General features: G+C 40.5%; 1 protein-coding gene and 1 long non-coding RNA gene across 5 annotated transcripts in view; one reads left to right on the top strand and one right to left on the bottom strand.

The window, feature by feature from the left end:
- Window positions 1-23949, bottom strand: part of LOC125111252 (complement receptor type 2-like) — a 104669-nt gene extending 80720 nt beyond the window's left edge. The window contains exons 1-20 of one of the 4 annotated variants that reach the window (XM_047753144.1): window positions 23675-23912; window positions 15841-16020; window positions 14456-14555; window positions 13933-14018; window positions 13009-13404; window positions 11681-11857; window positions 11496-11598; window positions 10765-10850; window positions 9192-9581; window positions 7015-7203; window positions 6830-6929; window positions 6515-6597; window positions 5496-5903; window positions 4469-4645; window positions 4301-4391; window positions 3923-3999; window positions 1780-2187; window positions 1238-1414; window positions 1077-1161; window positions 673-755 (exon numbers count right to left, since the gene is read on the bottom strand). In XM_047753144.1, coding sequence (XP_047609100.1) covers window positions 673-755; window positions 1077-1161; window positions 1238-1414; window positions 1780-2187; window positions 3923-3999; window positions 4301-4391; window positions 4469-4645; window positions 5496-5903; window positions 6515-6597; window positions 6830-6929; window positions 7015-7203; window positions 9192-9581; window positions 10765-10850; window positions 11496-11598; window positions 11681-11857; window positions 13009-13404; window positions 13933-14018; window positions 14456-14555; window positions 15841-16020; window positions 23675-23732 — 3454 coding nt within the window. In that variant the 5' untranslated portion in view covers window positions 23733-23912. Of the gene's footprint in view, window positions 1-672; window positions 756-1076; window positions 1162-1237; window positions 1415-1779; window positions 2188-3922; window positions 4000-4300; window positions 4392-4468; window positions 4646-5495; window positions 5904-6514; window positions 6598-6829; window positions 6930-7014; window positions 7204-9191; window positions 9582-10764; window positions 10851-11495; window positions 11599-11680; window positions 11858-13008; window positions 13405-13932; window positions 14019-14455; window positions 14556-15840; window positions 16021-23674 lie in introns of all 4 variants that reach the window. The other 3 variants (XM_047753145.1, XM_047753147.1, XM_047753146.1) reach the window with 3 other exon arrangements.
- The window catches only part of LOC125111255 (uncharacterized), a 68869-nt gene continuing 68184 nt past the window's right edge, over window positions 23408-24092 (top strand). Inside the window, exon 1 of the long non-coding RNA XR_007130849.1 lies at window positions 23408-23837. This is a non-coding gene — a long non-coding RNA (uncharacterized LOC125111255). The remainder of the gene's footprint in view (window positions 23838-24092) is intronic.

Below are 24092 nucleotides of genomic sequence, written 5' to 3'. Positions count from 1 at the left end.
ACATACTCATTCCAAAAAATTCAGAAAATACGCTAAGGTATTAAGAAAGGAATAAATATAGCTGTGTTCCCATGAAGTATGGAAATAGTCTATATTTGTTATTTTAAAAATTCTGAGCAATCAGCAGCTATACGGCAAATACAGTCATTTCTTGGTATCTCCAGGAGATTGGTTGCAGGACTCCCCTCCATCCATATCCAAGTCCAAGGATGCTCAAGTCTCTTACATAAATTGTACAATATTTACATATAAGCTACACACAACTGACCATATACTTTAAATCATCTCGAGATGACCTATAATGCCTAATATAATGTAAATGCTATGTAAATAGCTATACATGCAATGTAAACGCTAGGTGAATAGTAGCCAGCACATAACAAATTCAAGTTTTGCTTTGGGGAACTTTTGGGGCTTAAAACAACTATTTTTGATCTGCAGTTAGTTGAATCTATGGATATGAAACTTACAGATGCTGAAGGCCAACTATACTCGTTTCCTACTTGACAAGTTTATTCTCCAGTGCTAATGTCAGAAAAACACTAAGATAAATTTCTTATCTTATGTACACTGAGCTAAAACATATAGCCTGTGGGGAATAGATTAGTTCTGCAGGGACCTGTCCTCTATAACCCACTACTATCCCACTGACACTTTTTTTTCCTAACTTACCTTTACAAAGTGGAATCTTCTGGAGCCAAACCGCATCCTCATCACCTTGACATTTCTGATAAACATGCCCAGTCAGCTGGTACCTAGAGAGATTATAACATATTTCTCTTCCCAGTATCACATCGCTGAAACCTAGCCTTCTCAGAGCACAAATAAAGAGGCATGTCTAAATAAGAACTTTGTCAGAGATGCATTAACACTCATGGACCTCCAAATAAGAAAACTACTGTGTCAAGAAAGGACTGACGAGTTAAATATGCTAGTTAGACTTTTGGAACCTCACATTTTCTCTTAGTGTAACAACAAGGGACCTCTAAAGGGAGTTACCAAGACAAGCTGAGGGTAGAATTCACGCACAAAGCAAGGTGGAGACCCTTTCTCAGAATGGATCCTCTCATACTCACCCTTCTTGGCAGGTTATATTAACTGATACCACTGGCCAATCAGCTGGAAGATCTTGGAGATCTTCTTTCAAAGGCTGGCATTGTACTTCGAGAGGAGAAAAGTTGGAATTAGTTATACATCCTGATACCAAGGAGAAAGACATCTCTGGAACTGTAAGTACCTTCACACCGAGGGGCAGAAAGACTCCAATTTCCTGAAGGCATACAGTGAATGGATCTGTTCCCCACAAGCACGTAGCCAGGGTCACAGGTGTAGTCTACAGTCATCCCCGAGACAAAGAAGACCCTATTTCCACCTGTATGCCGACCATGGTGGAGCCCAGAAGGTGGCTGACAGCCTGAAGAGAGAACTTCCCACATAAATACTAACAAAAACAGAATTCATACTCAAGAACACTAAGTATACAACATTTGACAATAGACAGTCTAAAACATTTAAGCCGGAGTTCCCATCATGGCGCAGTGGTTAATGAATCTGACTAGGAACCATGAATATCTACCCTGAATATATCCCAGATCCAAAGGGGCATTTACACAAAGAACATACACAACAACACACATAAACTGTTTTGTTACAGAGTGGAAGAAGGGGGACAGTAATCTAAGCTCTCCTGCCTTTTGCCATGGCTCTAACTTTGGGCGAGAGATAATAAACAAGAATGAACAAGTAAATACCTCACTTTTCTCTCCATTGGGTTTTTACCTTTTTCACAAACTGGAATTTCAGGATCCCAGGTGTTATTGGCTTTGCAACGAATCCGACTGCTGCCTTTCAAAGTAAATCCATCATCACACTTGAATGTCACAGTGTCGTTGTAGAAATATGGAGCTTCCTTGACAGATACCTTGTATCCGTTTTCAATGTGGACACGTGAGCACTGAATAGCGGGGATAGAAAGTTTGCAGAGAGGAGGAGGGCCGCTCCAGATTCCTGTCTCTTGATCGTTGCTTGTACAACGGATGGTGCTCTCCCCAATGAGGTTGAACGTCACTCCTCTCTCTGGCCCAGGATTACATGTGTAAGTGACTGTGGTTCCATATAGGACCTCTCCTGAGGCACTCCCTGTGTGTGCGCCATTGTAGATAAGAGGGGGCGGTGGGCAGGTGATTTCTGGAGGGATGAGAAGTCACTGTACAATTTGGTTCCAGTATAAAACACCAAAGAAGAGAAATGAAGCTAGTTATGAAGCTTTTGCTGTCAGATTTCCCAAAGGATATGGGTAAGTTATGATGATAAGTTATATTAAAGCTCACTAGGAAGGCAAAATTCAAATTAGAAGATTTCATGAGAAATACCTCTGTAATGTGTTAAAAGTGAAGATGTTAAAAAAAAAAAAAAAAAGGAGTTTCCATCGTGGCCAGTGGTTAACGAATCCAACCAAGAAGCATGAGGTTGCAGGTTCAATCCCTGCCCTTGCTCAGTGGGTTAAGGATCAGGCGTTGCCCTGAGCTGTGGTGTAGGTTGCAGACTCGGCTCGGATCTGGCATTGCTGTGGCTCTGGCGTAGGCTTAGCAGCTACAGCTCGGATTAGACCCCTAGCCTGGGAACCTCTATATGCTGTGGGTGTGGCCCTAGAAAAGGCAAAAAGAAAAAAAAAAGGGTGAAGATGTAGATATGTAGATCAATGCATTGTGATTGAGGAAGTGAAGTCAAATAGCAAATTATTAATAAAGAAAATAATTCTGTTTTTAGTAACCAGCAGGTCAATTAAAGGTATAGGGGAACAGAATTAAGCTCTTTTGACATGGTACATCTTTGTGCTGAGGGGACATAATAGGTTAGCCAAGAATATTTTTTTCATTTTTGATTTTTGAATATTTTTGATTAATTGTTGATTGAACATCTTTTTTTTTTTTTTTTAAAATGGCTGCACCCATAGCATATGGAGATTCCTGGGCCAGGGATTGAATCCAAGCTGCAGTGGCAACCTATGCCACAGCTGTGACAATGCTGGATCCTTTAACCCCCTGCTCTGGGCTGGGGATGGATCCCGCACATCCACAGTGATCTGAGCTACTACAGTTGGATTCTTAATCCACTGCACCACATTGGTATCTCTGAAAATGTACTTTTTTTTTTTTTTTTGTCTTCGTGTCTTTTTTTTAGGGTTGCACCCAAGGCATATATAGGTTCCCAGGCTAGGGGCCCAATCAGAGCTGTAGCTGTCTGCCTATGCCAGAGCCATAGCAACACAGGACCAGAGCCACATTTGAGACCTACACCACAGCTCATGGCAGTGCCAGATCCTTAACCCACTGAGCGAGGCCAGGGATTGAGCCCACGTCCTCAAGGATGCTAGTCGGGTTCATTAACTGCAGAGCCACGAGAGGAACTCCTGAAAATCTACTTTTTGATGAGCAACTTTTTCATCTACAAAGTAGGGATATTTAACCATATTTACTTTAAATTAATTAATTATAATTATAATAACTGAGGTCTGTAGTCTTATGCTAATGTTACAGATAAGAGGCTAGAGTTCAGAGAAGTTACATAAATTGCCCCAGATTAAACAGTAGGACTAGAATCTGAGTCTATATCCCACATCACTCCCCATTCTCCCCACTAAACTACACTGGAGAGAAATTAAGGAGGTGGCTCATACTCACTGACTTCATTATTCTTATTCTCCCATATCACACAAGAGAATTGGTACCTAAGTGCACTTAAATTAAGTGATTGCTACACTTGAAGTAAAAAGTGGTGACAAGAGAACAAAAAATTGTGCAACTATAACTGAGGACAAAGAATCTAATATTCTTAATTCCATAACATGCCTAAAACAGATATTTCCCAGGAAATGCATAGATCTCACATATTCTAGACCCTTCATTATTTTTCTACTCACCTTTACAAAGACGAATTTCCATATACCAAGGAATTGTGTCTTGACAAAGCTGATAAACACTCTCACTCAACCGGTACCTAGAGACAGAGTCATGACAATTTTGTCATCTGGTGACCACCAACCTAAGCAAGTGCTCTTGGCTTAAAAGCAGACACATTACTTCCAGGACAAGCAGCAATAGGAACAAAAATGTAGTCACCATCAGCACAACCCATTCATTGCATATCATAGTTTCCACTGATAAAAAATGGAAGGGTCAACACTTCTGCCAACACATGATGGAGTCGGGGGGCGGGGCTTGGATATAAACTCTTTCACTAAGCTTGCAGTGGACTCAGATGTGCCAGACCTCTTTCAGCTGAGACCATCCTCACTCACCCTTCATCACAAGAAGAGTTAACATCTGGTCTAATAAATTGGTTCGTGGGTTTTTTAAAGACTTGTTTTCCTGAAGGATTACATTCTGCCACTAAGAAAAGAGAGAAGAATGAGCAATCAACTCAAGGCGATCGCAAAAGCAAAACACTGACACTCAAAGTGTGGCACCTTTGCATGTGGGGACAGTGGGTATCCACACTCCATCAATGGTACAATGTATGGATTCTTCTCCCACTAGCACATAGCCAGGGTCACAGCTGTATTTTACGGATGTTCCTGGATCAAAGCGAAACACATGTTTATCTTCTTTCTGACCATGGAGGATTTTAGGAGGTGCTTGACAATCTAAAGGAAAGGCAGAGAATTTTTCTTATGTAAACAAATAGAGAAAGAAACTGAGCTCAAGAAACTGGCATTAATTGCTACGATTCCACTCCCGTGGCAGTGGTACAGAAGTCACTTTGCAGCTCAGTTTTGGGTAATTTTAGATCAGTGGCTCTCAATTGCTTTTTTTTCCCTGCATTTAGGCTGCTGCAGATTTTGTTCCATTCTAAATGGGTGTTTCAACTCCTCTTCTGTCTCTTCCTTTCTTAAGGAATCACTTTGTACACTTTTAATGGGTGATTCTGACCTATCTGTGGGATGGAGTCTACACTGAAGTCTCTTCTAAGAAGTCACTGTTGGAGTTCCCCCATGGTGCAGTGGCTTAAGACACCCACTGCTGCAGCTTGGGTCACTGCGGAGGCTTGGGTCCCTGGCCTCATCAAGTGGGTTAAAGGATCTGACATTGCTGCAGCTGTAGCTTTGTAGGTCTCAGCTGTGGTTCAAGTTCAATCCCTGGCCCAGGGACTTCCACGTATCGCGGGCGTGGCCATAACAATTAAAAAGGAGAAGGAGAAGAAAAAGAGGAGAAGAAGAGGAAGAAGTCACTGTTAAGACAAACAATCATTTTCCTCATTTTTTTTTTTTTTTTGCTTAAAGAAATCACTTAATTTAGTGACCTCTAATGTTTTCTCCTCCTGTGGACAACCTTACAAAATGAATGGGGAACAGGATTTTTAAAAAGCCTTCTATATAATTTATATTCTCTATATTTGGTATAATTGCGGGACCTGGAAAAGGCCCTGCTGAAGTCCGTAACCCCTTCTCTAATGCTTCAAAAGGATGAAGCAGTGGCACCTGTTGGAATACCCACCCTTTTCACAGACTGGCACCGATGGCTCCCACGTGCCTTGGGCATTACATCGGATTTCCTTGCTGCCCTTCATGGTGAAGCCAAAAAGGCAGGCAAATACCACAGTGTCATTATACGAATATTGATCTTTCTTCCCGGATGATATTTGGCCTCTTAGGATCTGGGGAGGTGGACACCGAACCTCAGAAACAGAAAGTTCACAGTGTGGGGCAGGTCCACTCCAGATCCCATTCTTCTGACTATCAGTGGTACAATGGATGGTGCTCTCTCCAATGAGGATGAAGTTTACTCCTTCCTCTGGGCCCGGGTCACAAGTGTAAGTGACACTGCTCCCATAGGGAATGTTCACAGAAGAGCTGCCCGTGTATCTTCCATTGCGAATAGGAGGAGGTGGTGAGCAAAGAATTTCTAGGAAATTGCAGAAAGAAATGACAAGATTGCAACTGAACTATAAGCAAAGAATGCCTCAGGTGTTGCTACACCTCACTCTTATAGCCTAGGTCCAGGGACAGTAATATTTGAATCTGTAATGAATCTGTCAAAGGAGCTATCACAATATAATTCAGAAAGTATGATTTAAAACTTCATTCCTGAAAGTATAATTTGCTGATCCTTTGATTTCTTTTACCAAGTATATAATCTCCTTTATGTGCATGGCCTGGCTGGCAATTATACATAGCTCTCAGAGAAAGAGAAGCTTAGGGGGTTCTCTAGTGGCTCAGTGGGTTAAGGATCCAGCATTGTCCCTGCGGTGGCTCCGGTCACTGTAGGTTTGATGCCGAGCCTGGGAGCCCTGTTTATCTTGAGTAAGCAGAGGAGGTAAATAAAGAGGTAATTTAAGGATGCTTCAGTGAAAAACATATCCCTTAAAGATCAAAAGATCTCTAGGAGAGATCTTTGCTCTATAGGATGATGCATAATAACGAGTGAATGAAAAGCTTTCAGTTAAGCTGAGAATGCGGTGTCCTGTTGAACCTCTGGCCAAGGAACTGGTTGCAAAACACAGTTGCCTAACTTACTTTCGCATATGGGCATCTTGGTCCAAAAAGGACGCTGTCCAACAATTACACACTGGCTGGAAGGTGAGCCTAGTAATCGATACCTGGAGACAAAGGGAAGTCATTGAGAACTACCAGGCAGAACAAAAGCCTCTATTTAAAATCCACCACAATTTCACTTAATGTGTGTATACCAACTCCCCTTATCAGCATTACGTCTTACAACCTCAATCTGTCCATCGACCCTCACAGAGTAGCCTTCTGAGAGCTTCACGGTTTACACCGTGCATGTATAAGTCAAATGAATTAAATCTCATTGGACTTCTGGACACTCACCCTTCATTACAAGAAAAGTGCACAGTCTCACCAACCCGTAGACTCTCAGACTTCTTTATCTGCCCATTGAGAAATGGTTCTGGAGGTCGGCACTCTGCCTCTAAGAAAACAAGCCAATGATGAGCAAAGTGTGGCAAGGAACATTATAGCACCAATTCTTAACATTGATTGTAAATTTAAGGTACCTTTGCACATGGGACTGACAGCATTCCATTTTCCTGAAGACAAGCAGCGAATGGTCTTTTCTCCAAGAAGCAAGTACCCAGGCTCACAGCTGTAAGTCACAGAAAATCCTGGGGCAAAGGAGGCAACATCCTCCCCTGTGTGACGGCCATGGGCGATTGTGGGGAGTGATGGGCACTCCAGTGGGAAATCTTTACACAAACACACCAAGAAAAAGTTCATCAGATGAAAGCTCCTTCACCATCTCTATTTTGACTTAGTACATACATCCAAATAAATGATACATGATCTATGGTAAGTGGTTGTCATTCATTTTCAATTCAGCCTTTTAAAGATCAAACAGGCGTGGGGTTAGGGGTATCCATTTAACACCACAAATAGTATTTTTAAATTTTTCATTACATTTTATGGATTATATTTGCCATGTGAATACTTTCAATTACCAAAAGAAAAATCTGTTTCCATTCACACTTTTATCCTCCCCATAAGCCTATTCTCCATCCCCAAAGTAGTATATTATTTAGGGGGTTATCCTGCCAGATATTAGTAATATAGGTTTGGGGATCCCATATGTTTCATATATATATATATATATATATATATATATATATATATATATACATATATATATATATACACACACACACACACACACACATTTTGGGTATGTGTGTATACTAAATACATATTATTCTATGCCTTGCTTTCTTTGCTTAATAATCTGGATCTTTCCATGTCAGTAGATATAGGCCTGTCTAAATCTTTATAAAAGCTTGTTTTCCATGGCCATCCTATTTTGTGACTATCTTCAGATCGTCCCTGCCTCCAAGATTATGTAACTATTTATAGACAGAATTATATTTTTCAGAGTCCCATCATGGCTCAGCGAAAACAAATCTGACTAGTATCCACGAGGTTGCAGGTTCAATCCCTGGCCTCACTCAGTGGGTTAAGGATCCGCCATTCCCGTGAGGTGTGGTGTAGGTCGGAGATGTGGTTCAGATCTGGTGTTGCTGTGGCTGTGGTGTAGGCTGACAGCTGTAGCTCCAATTCGACCCCTAGCCTGGGAACTTCCATAGATCATGGGTGCAGCCCTAAAAAAAAGAGAGAGAGAGAGAGAGAAGGAGAGAGAATTATATTTTTCAAATGTAATTTTTCAACTCTTTAATGAATTTAGAATTTATCAATATTGTTCTTCATTGAGAAAATAAATACCTAATTTCGGTGGTATAATTTTTGCCAAATATAGCCAGTTCCCATAATCACATAACTGAAATCCAGATTTAGATTTTGGCAGCAACATAAAGCAAATCAAGTAAGACGGACCAGAAAAGTAAGAGGGAAATGAAGTGCTTTACAGTAGTTACTATTTTCAAGGTTTCTGGATTTGGAATGTTACCTTAGGAGATGAGTTGGGAAAATAGAGGAAAGAGTGGATCACTCAGAAAGTATTTATAGAGGCCAAAGAGAACAGGGCATCATTTCTGCCAGATTGTATTAAGAGCTTTTATAGATAAATTTTAAATTCATTGGGTGTGTATTTGCTATTCGCCACATTTCTTCTCATTCTAACAATAACCCGATTGTGACTCATCGGGTTCCTAAGAATCTAACATAGTGTCTGTCCATGAGGATGCGGGTTTGATCCCTGGCCCCGCTCAGTTGGTTAAGGATCTGGCATTGCCTCAAGTTGCTGTGTAGGTCTCATCCGGTGTTGCTGTGGCTGTAGCGTAGGCCAGCAGCTGCAGCTCCAAACTGACACCTAGCCTTGGAAATTCCATATGCCACAGGTGAGGCCATAGAAAGTGAAAGAAAACAAACAAAAAACCACCAATAACCCAGGTATATAGTTGAAAGCCACCCCATTCCCACATTCCCAACCAACTCTAGCCCTCAGTCTTGTGAACTTTATTCTATCCACTTATTAGGTGTGTTCAGTTAGATTTTTCCCATACTTTACCATTCGTTGCTTTACTGATGTTTATTGAATGAATATTTATATCCCTCCATGACTAAGAAAAACAGGACAACGTAATTTTCACCCTTTCCCTGGGCTTCTTCCCTCTACCCGCCCCCCCCCGCCTCCGCCACCGCCATTCACACATCCACACTGCTCTTTGTTTTGAAAGATACCACACCTGATCTGCACCTTACTCAGTTTTATTTTCCTTCTACTCACCACTCTCACAGGTTGGTAGTGGTGTCGGTCCCCAGGTTTTATTTGCTCGGCACCAAACTGTTTTGTTTCCTTTCATCGTGAAGTTGGCATTACAGGTAAAGGTCACCGAATCACCATGTCTGTATGGTGGTCTAGATATTCTACTTTTGTGTCCCCCTAGTACTGTGGGCTCAGGGCAAATAGAATTTTTATCGTAATATTCACAGACCGGAGCAGCTTTATCCCAGAATCCATTCACTTTATCTTTACTTATACAAAAAAGAATCCTTTCTCCAATGAGGCGGAAGGAATTCAAACAGCTGTACCTCACCACAGAGTTAACAGGTATGGGACCAGAAAAATAACTACTCCGTCCATTTTTGATAGCGGGAGGAGGGTCACAAAAAATCCCTGCAAAATAAAAAAAGAAAATATGTCATCACATTGATCATGACAAGAAGATTCGAATTTAGGTAAACGACCCAAATATAGGTCACATCACTTTTTCAGAAATAGACTTAGAAATGTGTATAATTTCTTTCTCGCTTACATATATTCCCTGCCTATCCCTGAACTCCTAAATTCTTACCTTTTTCTTGCTTCTCAGAAGACAAAACAATATAGGACTATAAGCCATCTTGACCAAACAGTGATAATGAAACAGAATGTATTGAATAACTCTGTGTTTGATCAACTTTAAAAATGAAACAAAAGCAAACAGCACTTGAAAATAACACGTTAATGCCATACTAATCTCACGTGGAGCGGCGCCATGGACAAATGAAATGTGAGCTCAGTAGACCTGGTTTCAAATCCCCGCAGTCATTCAATAGCTGTGTAACTTTAGGCAGGTCTTACCCTCTTTAAGCCTCAGTTTCCTAGTCTAGTATAATTCAAGGTCGTAATGAGAATCCAGTGAGATAAATGTACCTGAAAAGAGGGCAAGTACAATACCTGGAACATACTAATTATGCAACACCTGTTTTAATACACAACAGAGGCTACAAGTAATGACACCACATTCTCTCCTCTATGAAAGTTCCTGCAGCCTCACTGCAAGTCATTTGTCATCTTTTGATTGTTGGTCCCCTTTGAAAAGCCACAGGAAGTGATCAGAGGTTTGGAATAATGATCTCATATCCTTTGTTTACTTGTCCTAATGGGCATGAAGAATTTTAATTGTTCATAGCTGTGTTGGTATATGACATCTTTCCTGAGTGAGTTTCAGAATAAAGGAAAAATCGCCAACCTCCAAAACTTCTGGTTGATTTCCATTGAGCTCCAAGAGTTGCTGATCAGGTGAGAAACTGGCATAAGAAGACACAGCCAAACCATTTCAGCACATCAAAGCTACTCATTTTCAGCAGGGGTAACTTTCGAGAGACTTTATCCTTATATACACAGAATATTCAATACCATATGCAGTCAACTAAATAAATTTAGTTTTGGTCTGCATTCTAGAACATACAAAAGAGTGGTATATATATGTTCAAAGCACATATATTGATAAGACTTTATAATTAATAAATGCATGAGAACACACCCCAAATCAAGAGGCACAACCCCTACTAGATTATTTTTGCTTTCTACTCACGTTCACAGACAGGAAACTTATTATTCCAGAGTACTCTCATTCCGTCTGAGACACACTGACTAGAAGATGAGCCATTTAACCGGTACCTTAAACAATAAGGGGCAGCAAATCATCACCAGCGCAAATCATTTCTCGGTCACATGGAATTAATCACTTCTCTCAAGCATATAGTATAAATGTGTTCTACTTTTGTAAGCATTTCAGGCTTAAGGAAAATGTCCAAGATCGAGAATGAGCTCAGCTATGTGAAGACCAGGCCGTTTAAAAACACAGAGAAAAAAATCCTAACAACTCGTACTTTTCTTGAGTTCTCTCCTTCCTCTTTGGCATCCAAAGGTCAAGATTCTCTTCATCATTTAGAAGGAAACAACCTCAATTCCTAGTGAAGGAAACATCAAAGACCTCGTTCCCTAAGCTTGCCTCAAAGAACTCCTCTTACTGAATCTCCATCACCTACTCAGTCTCTGTAATAGAAGCGTAAACTTCTGAAAACTTTGCTTTCTCATATGATGAAAGAACCATCCTTAGCATTGGTTGGCCATGCATAATACACACACTTGGAGAAAATCAATGGGATTTGCTTAATAACAGACTTCTTAATCATAAAGTGTAGAGAAAAGGAAAGAAAAAATCAGAGAGATGAAAAATTTAACCATCTTTAGAGATCACACTTTGCAATACTTATCTATGGATCAGAGGCCGCAATTCAGCCCCCATCATCTCACACTCACCCCTCATCACAAACAAAGGAAACCTCTGCCCCAAGCTGGAAATTAGGAGGAGCTACCACACGACCGTTGAGAAGCTCGTTTGGAATGGCATCACATGATTTCACTAGAGAAAAAGAGACAAGGCTGGCACATGAAGAATCAGGAAACAATTGAGTTTCCTTAAGATGGAATAGACCTTTAGGCACCTTCACATTTGGGGGCTGAACGGCTCCAGGTTCCCAAGGATGTACACTGCACAGAGTTAGTTCCAATGAGAGCGTAGCCAGGCTCACAGCTGTAGGACACTTCCTGCCCAACTGTAAAGAATTCCTCATCCATTTTGTTATAATTACCATGGTGGATATGAGGAGGTGGTAGACACCCTGAGGAAAGAATAGGACCAGAGGCCTTTTATTTCTAAAATAACTTTCTTCTCTACAACCTAAGCCAATTTGGGGTTGCCAGGAGTGGAGTGAAGTGGACATGTCAACTCTCCTACATGTAAGGCAGAGACTCTTTTGCGTGAGGTGGAGCGGGGCTAACGTTGTTATCTCTTTTAGCCATGATGAACCTTGCAGCTGTGTGCCTTCTGCAGTTTGACCTACACCAGGACACATTACTCCCACTGATCATTTTCCCATCTCATTTAAATGGACATCCTCTCATGAATATTGTAGTCAAGGGAAAATGATAATGCTTTTTTTTTTCCTTTTTTTTAGGGCTGTACCTGTGGCATATGGAGGTTCCCATGCTAGGGGTCCAATGAGAGCTGCAGCTCCCAGCCCACACCACAGCCACAGCAACCAGATCTGAGCTGTGTCTGTGACCTACACCACAGCTCATCACAATGCCAGATCCTTAACCTATGGAGCAGGACCAGGGATTGAACCCATATCCCCATAAATACAAGTCCAGTTTGTTGCCCCTTAGCCACAATGGGAACTCCTTATAATGGATTTTTACCATCAAACTATCCTCTTTCTTCCTGTTCCCCAAACTACTGATGAAGTTTCTGAGCCTTGTGGGAGCAGATCACAAAGTTGCCAGGTTTTTAGTAAGTCAGACATTGCACAATAGGAGTAGAGGAGAAAGGGAGAATGAGGGAAGAGACTCAATCTTAATTCTAGCCTTATTATATAAAGGTTACATTTTTAATAGGTAAGTGTTTAATATATACAATAATTTGAATAAATTGTAGATTGGCCAATTTCCCCCATTGACCTGGCCAATAGAATTGAGAGTTTATTTTATCCCCATTTAAATAAAATCTAATCATATATTATTTTAATCATGTAAAAATCTCTGATCATTGGCTCTAGTCTGATTTCCCCTACATTGACATATATCTAGCACTGTCCCAGAATATAGTAAATTTCCCACCTCTTCAACATTTAGATACCACTTTCAAATTCTTTAACCAGGCTATCCAACCACATCTACTATCTTTATCCTCCTCTTCTCATAGATATCATATATCTATGCCTCTAAAAGTCTCATTTTATTTCTAGAGCCCCAAAGTTTTATCCCAACTCACCCTTGGAGCACCTTGGCGGTGGAGGATTCCATTCACCGTTTAGTTGGCACCACACTATGTTGCTGCCTTTCATGGTAAAGCCAGGCTTACACGTAAACATCACAGAATCATTTAAGGAAAACGAACGCCTAAATCCAGATTCCATAATTCCATTTTCAACATCTGGCATTGGGCATTTGACTACAGGAATACACTGAGGGGGAGGGCTGCTCCAGATGCCAACTTGATTATCTTTGCTGGTGCAATATATTGACTTCTCACCCACAAGATCAAATAGCTTTTTCCCATTCTTCCCAACATGGCACTCATAAGTAACCACCATTCCATAGTAAAAGTTCTCGTCATTGCCGTAAAAGTCTCCATTGGGGATGGCTGGGGGTGACTCACAAGGAATAGCTTTTTGGGAGGAGGTAGGAAAAGAGAGAAGGCATTTAACTGTTTTACTTTCTGGGAATTTTGTCTTAATTCTTGCAAACTAAACTTCCACCAAGCCGACAATTAATCTGTATTGTTGAAGTCTCAAAGATGGTTCTAAATGGGAAGCAGCAAAGTAGGAAGATAGATACACAGAACTGGCTTGATTCAATAAAACTGGTCTCCAGTCCCCACCCCCAGAGAACAGAAAAACTGTTACAAAAGACATCTAGGGTGAGGTACATTTTACTTGGAATAAAGTTGGCAGTGTGTAATCTTGTAGTACATTTTAAATTTGACAACTTATTCACTATGAAATAACTTATCTTCAAAGCAAAGTGTAGTGAGATTGCGGGCATGAAAAAAGATAAGCCAAATTTCTGTGTCCAGAACTACTTAAACCAGGTATAACTCTCCTCGGTACTTATTTTGATGTATAGATGCTTGCTTTCCCTCAACAAGGGGACAAGAGGAATTACCTGGCCTGAATAAACAGAAAACTTTACTCACATTCACAGATAGGCATGTCCTTATCCCAGGTTACAATATTGTCTGAGATAATACATGTAGCAGATGGATCACCAATGAGTCGATATCTAAAGACAAAGAGATGAGTGATCATCTCCCAGCTGGACATTTTAGGAAAGCCCCTTAAGCTCTTTTTCCACTGAAAGAATGGCCAAGAATAGAACATCATGTATGACAAGTAATGGAGACAGACTAAGGGCTCACACAAAAGATTCAACAATCTAAAGACAAGTGAAATTTGACCTCCTGGTCAGTAATGCTGAAGATTTAAAACTGGAATAAGAGTGGCCCAAACTTCTTTCTAAAAGATTCCTAAGGATCCTTTCTAGTGGGTAATGCTGAAGCATTGTCTCTGGAGCCAATCAGAGAGGTGATTCTCTTTTTGATTATCTTTGTTTTAAAGTGGGTGGCATTTACTCAGATCTCTTTTGGAAGATGGGGGATTTCTGGTCGAAACTACTATTCTACTATTCATGTACTCTGGAACTGTCTCCTGCCAACTCACCCTTTATTACAAGAATATGTAATTGTTGACCCAAACACGATACCCATGGGTGCGAGGACAGAGCCATGGAGGAGTTCTCTAGGACTCACACATGATTTGCCTATAAGGGAGAACAAAACAAAACAGAATTTGGGACTTGGATTTGGGGGACTTTTGTGTTTTATATTAAATTCCAACTTGACTGGACTCGCTGAATAGCCTATTTGTGTTTATCCAAATAAATTTTTGACATTTACAGAAATTCTGTCTTTCAAAGCATAGTCCATAACGCTGTTAAAAGCACACAGTCTGTTTTTCTGAGCATGGATGCAAACATTATTTGTAGTCAACCATAATTTAAAGTCTCTGTTTACTTTTTTTGTATTGTCAATTGATGACAACATCTACAAAGTTTGTGGCTCAAAGAAAAACCTCACAATCGTTATTTCTTTTCTGTAACTCATTCTCTTCCCCCTGCCCTTAATTCAACTGGTCACCAAGTTTTTGTGACTGGATTCCAGAAATCTTTCTCTAGACCAGCAATTTTGCCACTGCTACAATTTCCTATTGGATCGCTGAACAATAAAACATCTTTCTAATGCTGGTCGCCATTGCGAGTACATCTTCTATACCACCGAATACATTATCTTTCAGAAGTGCAAATGGGGTCATGCCACTCTCTACACTTAGAAACTTACAAGGACTTACCACTGTTTATTGGAAAAGAATGCATGGCTCATCACAGTTAAGCTCCAATCCATTTAATCAACTACTATTCCTCACTGTGTACCTTATATTCCAAGCACACTGAATTTTTCTATTTTCCAAAGACATCTTGTTCTTCCATTCATTTGTGTTGGCATATTATACTGTTTCCTCTGTCTATAATGCCTAGATTTCCCTTGTCTCCTAGACAGTTTTCTCTATGATGTCATAGGATTTTATCTCCATGAATAAAATAAATTATACCACAGTATAGTATTTGCTTTACAAATAATACAGGAGTTCTTCAAAGACAGAGACTACCAGATTAATTTTTATATTTCTCCCACCCCATCAGCCAGACTGCTTCATACTTAGTGGTTACTCAAAAATATTTATTGAATTGAAAGGAGTAAGAATGAGGCGAAACTAATACTCCTTGTATACAAACTTCTAGGCTCACACAACCCAGTACAGAGTCCATAGAACAAGGATATGGAAATTATAGGATAAATAGGGTTGGTCAGCTATGATGGCAACCCTAATACTGAAAACCCTTAGGAGTAAAAGAAAATATGAAGAACACAGGAGCCCCCTTAATTTGAAATTACTTACTAATTTGCTTCTGTTTTATTTTGAATATAGCAGGTTATCTCACAGAGACATGGTATAGACTCAAGATTCCTCTATTACAGATTACTCACGTTTACATAATTGCTGAGCATCTGACCACTTGGAGGTCTCTAAGCAGGTGATAGAGAATGACCTCTTGGTATACCCAGGAAGGCACTCATATTCCCAAGTTGTCCCAACAGCAAACTCAGACTGATCACTCTGAATTTTAGGCTTAGCAAAAGGATACCTTGGCAGGAATTTACACTGACCTAGAGACAAAGACCACAGGAATATCAAAACTAAGAGTGACTAACATCTCTATTCTGCTTCTGTTTTGTCACCACTTACATTGACAACTTTGATCTTTAGGAAGTAAACCTAAAATCTCATTACTTGTTGGAGCAAAGAATATACATCTTACAGTATGAATATATATACACAGAACTCAGATGTTCAAAGACATTTTAGGATCGACTTTGGAGGAAGAGCTGGAGAAAATCAATTTTTAATAAAATTCCATAAAGACCACGGAGTTGTTCCATCTTCTTACAACGTTATAAATAAAAACCGAACCTTACAAATAAAAACTTTTCTGGGATAGCACAGGAAACGAGTGTGTCAAAGACCTTGTAAGCTGATCACATCTATGATCCTCTAAAACTACTTTAATGAATTAACATTACTACCTCAGTCTTTAAACCTTTAGGTCCTAGCAAGAAGAAAATAGGTGTTAGTTATTATTTTTCATTACTTTATTCCATTAACCTAGAAGAGTTTTATGCCCCCAAAAGAGTTTAATAAATACCTCCAGATGGGTACTAGATAAAAAGAGTTAGTCATTTCAAGACACTTCCCTGTGACTTAAAATAATGATGATGATAATGATGATAGCTACAATGATGATGAGAAAACAAATCTTATTCTAGGAGATGGGTAAGAAACTGCAACACCCACATACTTGAGGAGGTACCTAGAAAAGACTTTTTTTTTTTTCCAGTATGAAAGAGAATTAAACTTTCAACTTCAGAATGGTGGTATATTTAACTATCAAATTTATGTCTCCTTTTTCAAATAAGTCTGAGACAAATATGGTGTCAAAGATCAAATATAGACTAACTGACACGAAGGCAAACACAGAGCTCCCAAGGGTACAGCCAAGGCTCAGCCTTTCTGCAGCCCAACACTTCTGTTGGAGTAGTCAAATAGATGGGGTCTAAGAATAGCCATTACTGATAGGGCTCAATTCTCACTGTAGGTCTCCTATCTCTTTCCTCAGCTCCTTTGGTTTCCTCCATTAACACCTACAAATGTCCAAGTGCATACCTTTGCAAAACAGCAAGGCTCAACAGGGAAAGTCAGGGCTTGACCTCAATGAGGACCAACTTCATGATTGTCCTGATTTGTACCAATTCATTCTAACCAAGTGATATAACCTGCAATTATCCACTCTGAATAAGGACAGCCTCCACAAGCTGGAAGATTGCTTTGAATTTACAAGATTTAATCAGTAGCAATGACATGGACTAAGAGGTAACTAAGATCTTGAAGCAGCAAAAGTAGAAGGGTACTTTATAACTTGACATTCAGAGGTAAAAGGAGATAAGAATCATACTTCGTGGATAAGAAACAATGGGGAATTCTTATCTCCAATAAGGAGATTTAGGGACTCTCTCTACTGGGGGCACTAGCTCTTATTAGTAATGAAATTGCCAAAATCCCTGGTTATAGGGCAGACTTTCCAGCAATCATGTTCTCTTCCACATCAGAAAAGGAAAGTTAGTCTATGAAACACTAAGTAACATGAGTTTTCTTAAGGGTCATTTGATCCTCTTCACATCTTTTTAAAACCAAGAGTAAAAATCAGTGTAGATCATGACTGGATCTAAAACAGAAGATAGTGGTAAAACATTGACAGATACATTCCTCCAACTGTGTTAAAAACTAACTAGGCAAAGGAGTTTCTAGATAACAGATTTGGATCTAAGGGGATTTACCGGGAAAGGCTTAGAAATCCATTTGAAATGAATAAAGAACAAATACATAGGATAATAAAAATAAAACTGAAATTGAGTCCAGAAAGAAAGTAGGAGGAGAAATTATTATTAAGAATGAGAATTATTATAATCAAGTATCATAACACCAGGATTGCTGGCTATTTGATCATTTTTGAATGGCAGGTATGCATATTAATCAAGGTCCTGTCTTAAGCATGGAACATGGATCAGTGAACACTGGATGCAAGGCCCCCACCCTCCTGGAATTTCTATTCCAATAAAGGGAGGCAGACCATAACTAAATACCAATAAATAAATAGATAGTATGAAAGGTAATGAACAGATTGATGTAATGCACTGGAAAATGGAGGGGACAGGCTGGCATACGACTTCAGTTATGATGGTTAAAGAAGGCTTGTGAAGAGGAGACATTTGAGTTATAACTGAAGGATAAGAAGGTGCCAAGTGCTGGGTAAAAGTGTTTTAGGCAGATGCCTAACAGCAAGGATGGATTTACTATGCTTTAGGGATAAACAGAAGGCAAGTGAGGCTGGAAGGCAGTGATCAGAGTGGTATGGGATTGAGTCAGGAAGCCCAGCAGGATGGATACATAGGGCTTCTTAGGCCACAGTAGGATGTCTGGACATTACCCTGAGTGGAAGGCATTGCAGAGTTCAAGCAAGAGAGTCACATGGACTGATTTAACCTGTAAAAAGAATAGCATTTGAAAGTTTCGAGAATAAATCTTGAGTTATTATCACAAGGAGAGAATTCCTTTCCTTTCTCCTTTTCTTCTTTCTTTAAAAAAAAAATTGTATCTGTGTGAGAAGATGGATATTAGCTGAACCTTTTGTGGTAATCATTTCACAATATATGTAATTAAACCATCATGCTATATTCCTTAAACTCATGCAGTGATGTATGTCAATTATTTCTTGATAAAACTGGAAAAATGTGTGTAAAAAATGAATAAAATAAGAATAATAAAAAAATGCAATGTATAATCACTCTGAAAAATAAAATACTTAAGTATAAATCTAAAAAAAAAAAATTGTCTTGCAACTGGGTGGAGAATGGACTTTTAGATGTAGGGAATGAAGTCTGGAGCGTATTACAGAATTCAGACCAAAAAAATGACACTTGGACACAGGGAAACAGTGAAAAGTTGATGAATTTGGAATATATTTTAAAAGCAAAATTGGTAAGACTTTGTTGTACTAGATGTAGGGCGAAGGGAATTGGAGGATTTAGCAGTAGTTTTTAGTCTTTTGACTTGAGCTACTTGGTTGATGGTAATATCATATACTAAGACTGGAAAGGAGCGGGTGTGTGTGGGGGTGGGGTGGGGTGTGCAGAATTGATTCCACCTTAGACTTGGTATAATTAATACACTCAATGGACATCAAGATGGAAATGCAATTGGATATACAAATTTGCCCCTGAGGAGAGAGCTCAGGGCTATAGATAATATACATTTGAGTCATCAACATATAAACAGCATTTAAAGCCATGAGACTGGATGAGAGCTCTTAGGAAGAAGGTATGGAGAAAAATAGAAGAGGCTGAGGGCTGAGCCCCAAGACTCTAAAATATTAAAGATAGGGCAAAAGAGACTAAGGAGGTACAGAAAAAATATAAAGGAATTTCCTGTTTTGGAAGATGAGAATTAAAACTGTTTTAAGAGGAAGGGAGCAGTCAGCTTTTGCTGAAAGACTGAGAAGAATAAAGATAGAAAAATGACCATTGGATTTGTTAGCAGATGGTCAGTAGTAATCTAGCTGAGAGTAGCTTCAGGAAAATGATGGGGAAGGAAGCCTGTCTGGAGTGGGTTAAGGAGATCAAGAATTGTAAGAAATTTTGCTGAGAAGGATGAGAAGAGGGATGCCAAAGTGGAGTTCCATTGGGTCATGAGAAACCTCCTCCCCCAACCCAAGAGGGGATGCTCTGGAGCATATTTAACTGCTGATGGGGGTCCTCCAAGGGAGAGATGCAAATGAATGATACAATACAAGGGAAGCAAAGTCCTTGCAGAAGTAAAGCTTGTGCACAAGCAAGAGGGGCTGGAATGTGATTATGACTACAGATTGAGGAGCTGACTTTTACCAGGAGATAGGATGCTTTTTCCACTGTTAAATGAGGAAATAGAACTTTCTTGTTGAATTCCTCATTATGGCTGGTGCTAGGGATTCATCAGGCCATAAGAGCAATAAAGGCTTTCCCAGAACTTGTATTCCGGTGAGGGAACAAGCAAATAAATAAATAAGAAGGTTTTATATGATAGCAGGTGTTCTTTGGAAAACAGAAAGAACCCAGAGATTACATGGAACACAGTGACCTGGGGTATGGACTGCTTCAGGTAAGAGTCAGAGAGTTAAAGAGTGACAGTGGAGCTGAGACCTGAATGTCAAGGAGACAGGTAAGGGATAGTGGCAGGAAGAGCATTTTAACAGAGGAACACCTAGTGCAATAGCTAAACAAGCATGACCATCTAAAGAATAGAAAGAAGGCCATTGTGGCTGGAGCAGAGATAGTGAGGAAGGAGTACAGAGAATTTCAGAAAGAGGAAGAGGCCTCTAGCTGAGGTTAAGAAGCATGGCTTTTAACCTAATGTGATGGGAAGTCCTCAGCAGCTATCAAGCAGAGGAGAGAAAGGATCTGAGATCTCAGATGGAGGAAGATGATTAGAAAATAAGGGAATTCCTATTTAATGATTTTGTTTTCTTTCTTTCTCTCTCTTTTTTTTTTTTGTTTTTTGTTTGTTTGTTTAGGGCATATGGAGGTTCCCAGGCTAGGGGTCAAATAAGAGCTGTAGCTCCTGGCCTATGCAACAGCCAAAGCAATGCCAGATCCTTAACCCACTGAGCAAGGCCAGGGATCGAACCCTCATCCTCATGGATCCTAGTCAGGTTTGTTAACTGCTGAGTCATGATGGGAACTCCTGATTTTGTTTTCCTAATGTTGGGTAAGGTGAGGCTGTTAGTCAAGGCAGGAGTGAAGTTGAAGAGTGCCGGCAATTTGAATTTGTTTATGCAAATAGACAGAAGGAGAAAAACAAAATTACTCTGAGAAGGAAATTTGCTTTCCGTGAGACTTTGCTCATAGCACTGTGCTCTATAAGACACTTGCTTCAGAATCTTCCAGCGTGCTTATTAAACCTCAGCCACACCCCAAACATAGGAATCTCTGGAAGGTGACATGGAACCCAGAAACCTCCATTTTCAAAAGGCACCATAAGTCCTCAAAAAGTTAAAAACAGAACTACCACATACTCCAACAATTGCACTTCTGGGAATATATACAAAGGAAATGAAAACACTAACTTGAAAATAAATATGCACCCTCATGTTCATAGCAGCATTGTTTACAATAGCCAGCACATGGAAACAACCTAGGTATCCGTCAATAGATGAATGGATAAAGAAGTTGTGGTGTATATATATAATGGAATATTATTCAGCCATTAAAAAGCAAGAAAATCCTACCATTTACAACAACAGGGATGGACCCTGAAGGCATTATGCTCAGTGAAATAAGTCAGACAGAGACATACAAATAATGTAGGATCTCACTTACGTGTGGAATCTAAAAACAAAACCACAAAACTCATAGAAAAAGATCTGATTTGTAATTACCAGCAGCTGGGGGTGGGAGGAGGGAGAATTGGAGGAAGGTGGACAAAAGGTTCAATTTTTCAGTTATAAGAAAACATAAGCACTGGTGATGTAATGTACAACATGATAACTATAGTTAACATGTCAGTATGATACATAGGAAAATTGTTGATAGAGTAGATTCTAAGAGTTATCACAAGGAAAACATTTTTTCTTTTTATTTTATCTACATGAGGTGATGAATGTTAACTAAACTTCTTGTGGTAATCATTTCACAATATATGTAAATCAAACCATCATGCTGTATACCTTAACCTTACACAGTGATGTATGTCAAATATTTCTTAATAAAATTGGAGAAATATGTAATACATACATACTTAAAAGGCATCTCAAGAGTTTCTTAAGCATGCTCAAGGGCAGGAATTGGCCAAAAGCTAAGGGATGGTCTGGGGAGGGTACAAAGTAGGAGCAAAAGTCAGGAGGAGGCATGGGCACAGCATGAGCAAAGGACTGTCAGGCAAGAAGGTGAGCAGTGCATTCATGATAGGAAACAATGGGGAATCAGGAGGGGCATGCTTAGGTCAGATCCAACTACAAAGGGCTTGAAAAGTTGAGGACATTAGATATTTTTTAAAGTCCACAGGCAGTAGGAACCCCTTTCAGATTTTTGAGCAACAGAGTAGAACAATGAAAAAAAAATTTAATTTTGATTTTCACCATTGGGAAGGTTAAAGACTGGTATAAGAATGACCTGTAGGAAATGAGGTTTTTACACAGGTAATCATAATGAGTAGAATTAGAATACTGGTGTAAGAATGCTAAGACAAAAACAGAAGCACCCTAGCTGTGACAGCTGACAGATGGGTACACCTGATCTTCAACATGCCTGGAGTTACGTGACCAAGGAGGGTCCTGCTCTGGTCCTGGAAGGGGATGCTCTGGCATCCTTAGGAAGGGATAACAAATGGGCAGGGCGCATGAAGAAATTGATTTTCAATTCATAATCCTCTCTGAAATTTAGAAATAGGAATGGAATACTGGCAACAAGTCAGATATGTTAGAGAAAGCTGTAAAAGTGCATTTGTTGAAAGAGAGTTCATATGTAGGAGAGAGAGAGACGAAGATAATGGCTTGGGGAAATGGTCAGTTAAGGGTCAGGAGAAAGTTAAATGTCAGGAAGCAGACAAAGTGGGTTGTAATAGAACCAGTGTATGCAGTCTCCCTTAATAAGCTGGAAGTGGTTAAGCTTACATGTTGGCTCCATAAAATCAGGTCCAAACAGTCATCTTAGTACTGACTTTTAGCAGTATCACCTAACTTTCATTTGCCTTATTTCATCTGATATCCAGGGCAGCTCAGTAAGGGTAGGACTGCTCATCACAAGCTTGGTTTTACAGATGAAGAAACTGAGGCTCAGGGAGCCATGGACTTGCCAGAAGTCACACAGGTATTGAGGTCTGCATACAGTAAACTTCTTAATAAACTAGGAATCCACTGCACTCTGGAAATTGACTGTGAGACCCATCTTATTACCAAGACACTCTAATCTTAACAAATTACAATACTTGTTTCAAATTAAGCCAATGTGGAGGAAAAAAATGATAGTAAATATTGATCCCTTCTGGAGCCCTTGCCATTTGTGTTACTCACATAGGATCATAACACAAAGGACTGTAGTTTTTATTCATGCATCAGCTTTTCTAAATTCTAGGTGTTTATCATTTAGGATCTCTTTACCAACATCACATCGAAGTTCAATATGTGTACATATATATATATACATATATATATGAACCATGTCTGGGAATCAGACATTATTCTTACTGTGGGAAGGCAGCAGGAGACTGTGCAGCTTTTACTAGACAGGAGCGAGTTCTGTGTATGCAGAAACTCCTGCGCCAGCGGGGCATGCAGCCCAGTCTGAGCTCATCACTGTAGGTTTTTGGACTCGTAGCCCACACGCAGGTGTTAGCGCTAGCAGACCTCCGTCACAGAACGCTGAGTATCTCCGGAGTCCCCGGGGGGGTGGGGGTGGGGGGGACGGGGGAGCCCTGAGGGCGCTGAGCGGGCAGCCACGCCAGGAGCCAAACCTGCAGATCCTGGTGATGCAGCCTGCAATTCTGGTAACCCCAGACCCGGATGAGCGAGTGAAGACATTCAGGACATCTTCGGGAGTTCCCCAAAGCAAGGGAGAGGCAGGCAGTGGTCCTGCGGGGCTCCCTCGGTCTCACGTTTGACTCCGCTTTGCATCGCAGCCCAGAGGTCGTCCCTGCCCCAGACGCATCCCTACCTCCGTGCTCCCACTCCCAGCTCACCGAGGACCCCTGGCACGATGAGAGCCAAGAAAACCCAGAGGGGGCCGGCGGAGCCCATGCCACGGCTCCAACCCCAGCGGCGTGATGCGTTCTGAGACCCGCGAGCCTCCGGCAGCTCCGGTAGGACAGGGCAGGAGAAGGCGGCAGCTGCAAACAAGAGAAGGTGGGCCCTTAAGTAGTATCTAGCACCACGTGCTAACTTGAGCGCACACCTGCCGGCAGCTGGGGGCGGGACGCCACGCGGTGAGGCTGACTGAGACTGCTACAGGTTGGGAGGGGCTGGTGGGCGGAGGAACTCTGACCCAGTCTCTCTCAGACGCTAGTCTTCAGGGCACTGGCTATCCAACTTTTTTTGACAGCGCAGCACAGTGCATCCACTTTCGCCTCTCTGGAGAACTGAAAGGAAAACCCCCAAAAA

Source organism: Phacochoerus africanus, chromosome 11 (genome assembly GCF_016906955.1).
Source record: "Phacochoerus africanus isolate WHEZ1 chromosome 11, ROS_Pafr_v1, whole genome shotgun sequence".
Classification (NCBI taxonomy): Eukaryota; Metazoa; Chordata; class Mammalia; order Artiodactyla; family Suidae; genus Phacochoerus; species Phacochoerus africanus.
The sequence above is the reverse complement of the archived record's forward strand: the minus strand, read 5'-3'. Positions and strand labels throughout refer to the sequence as shown.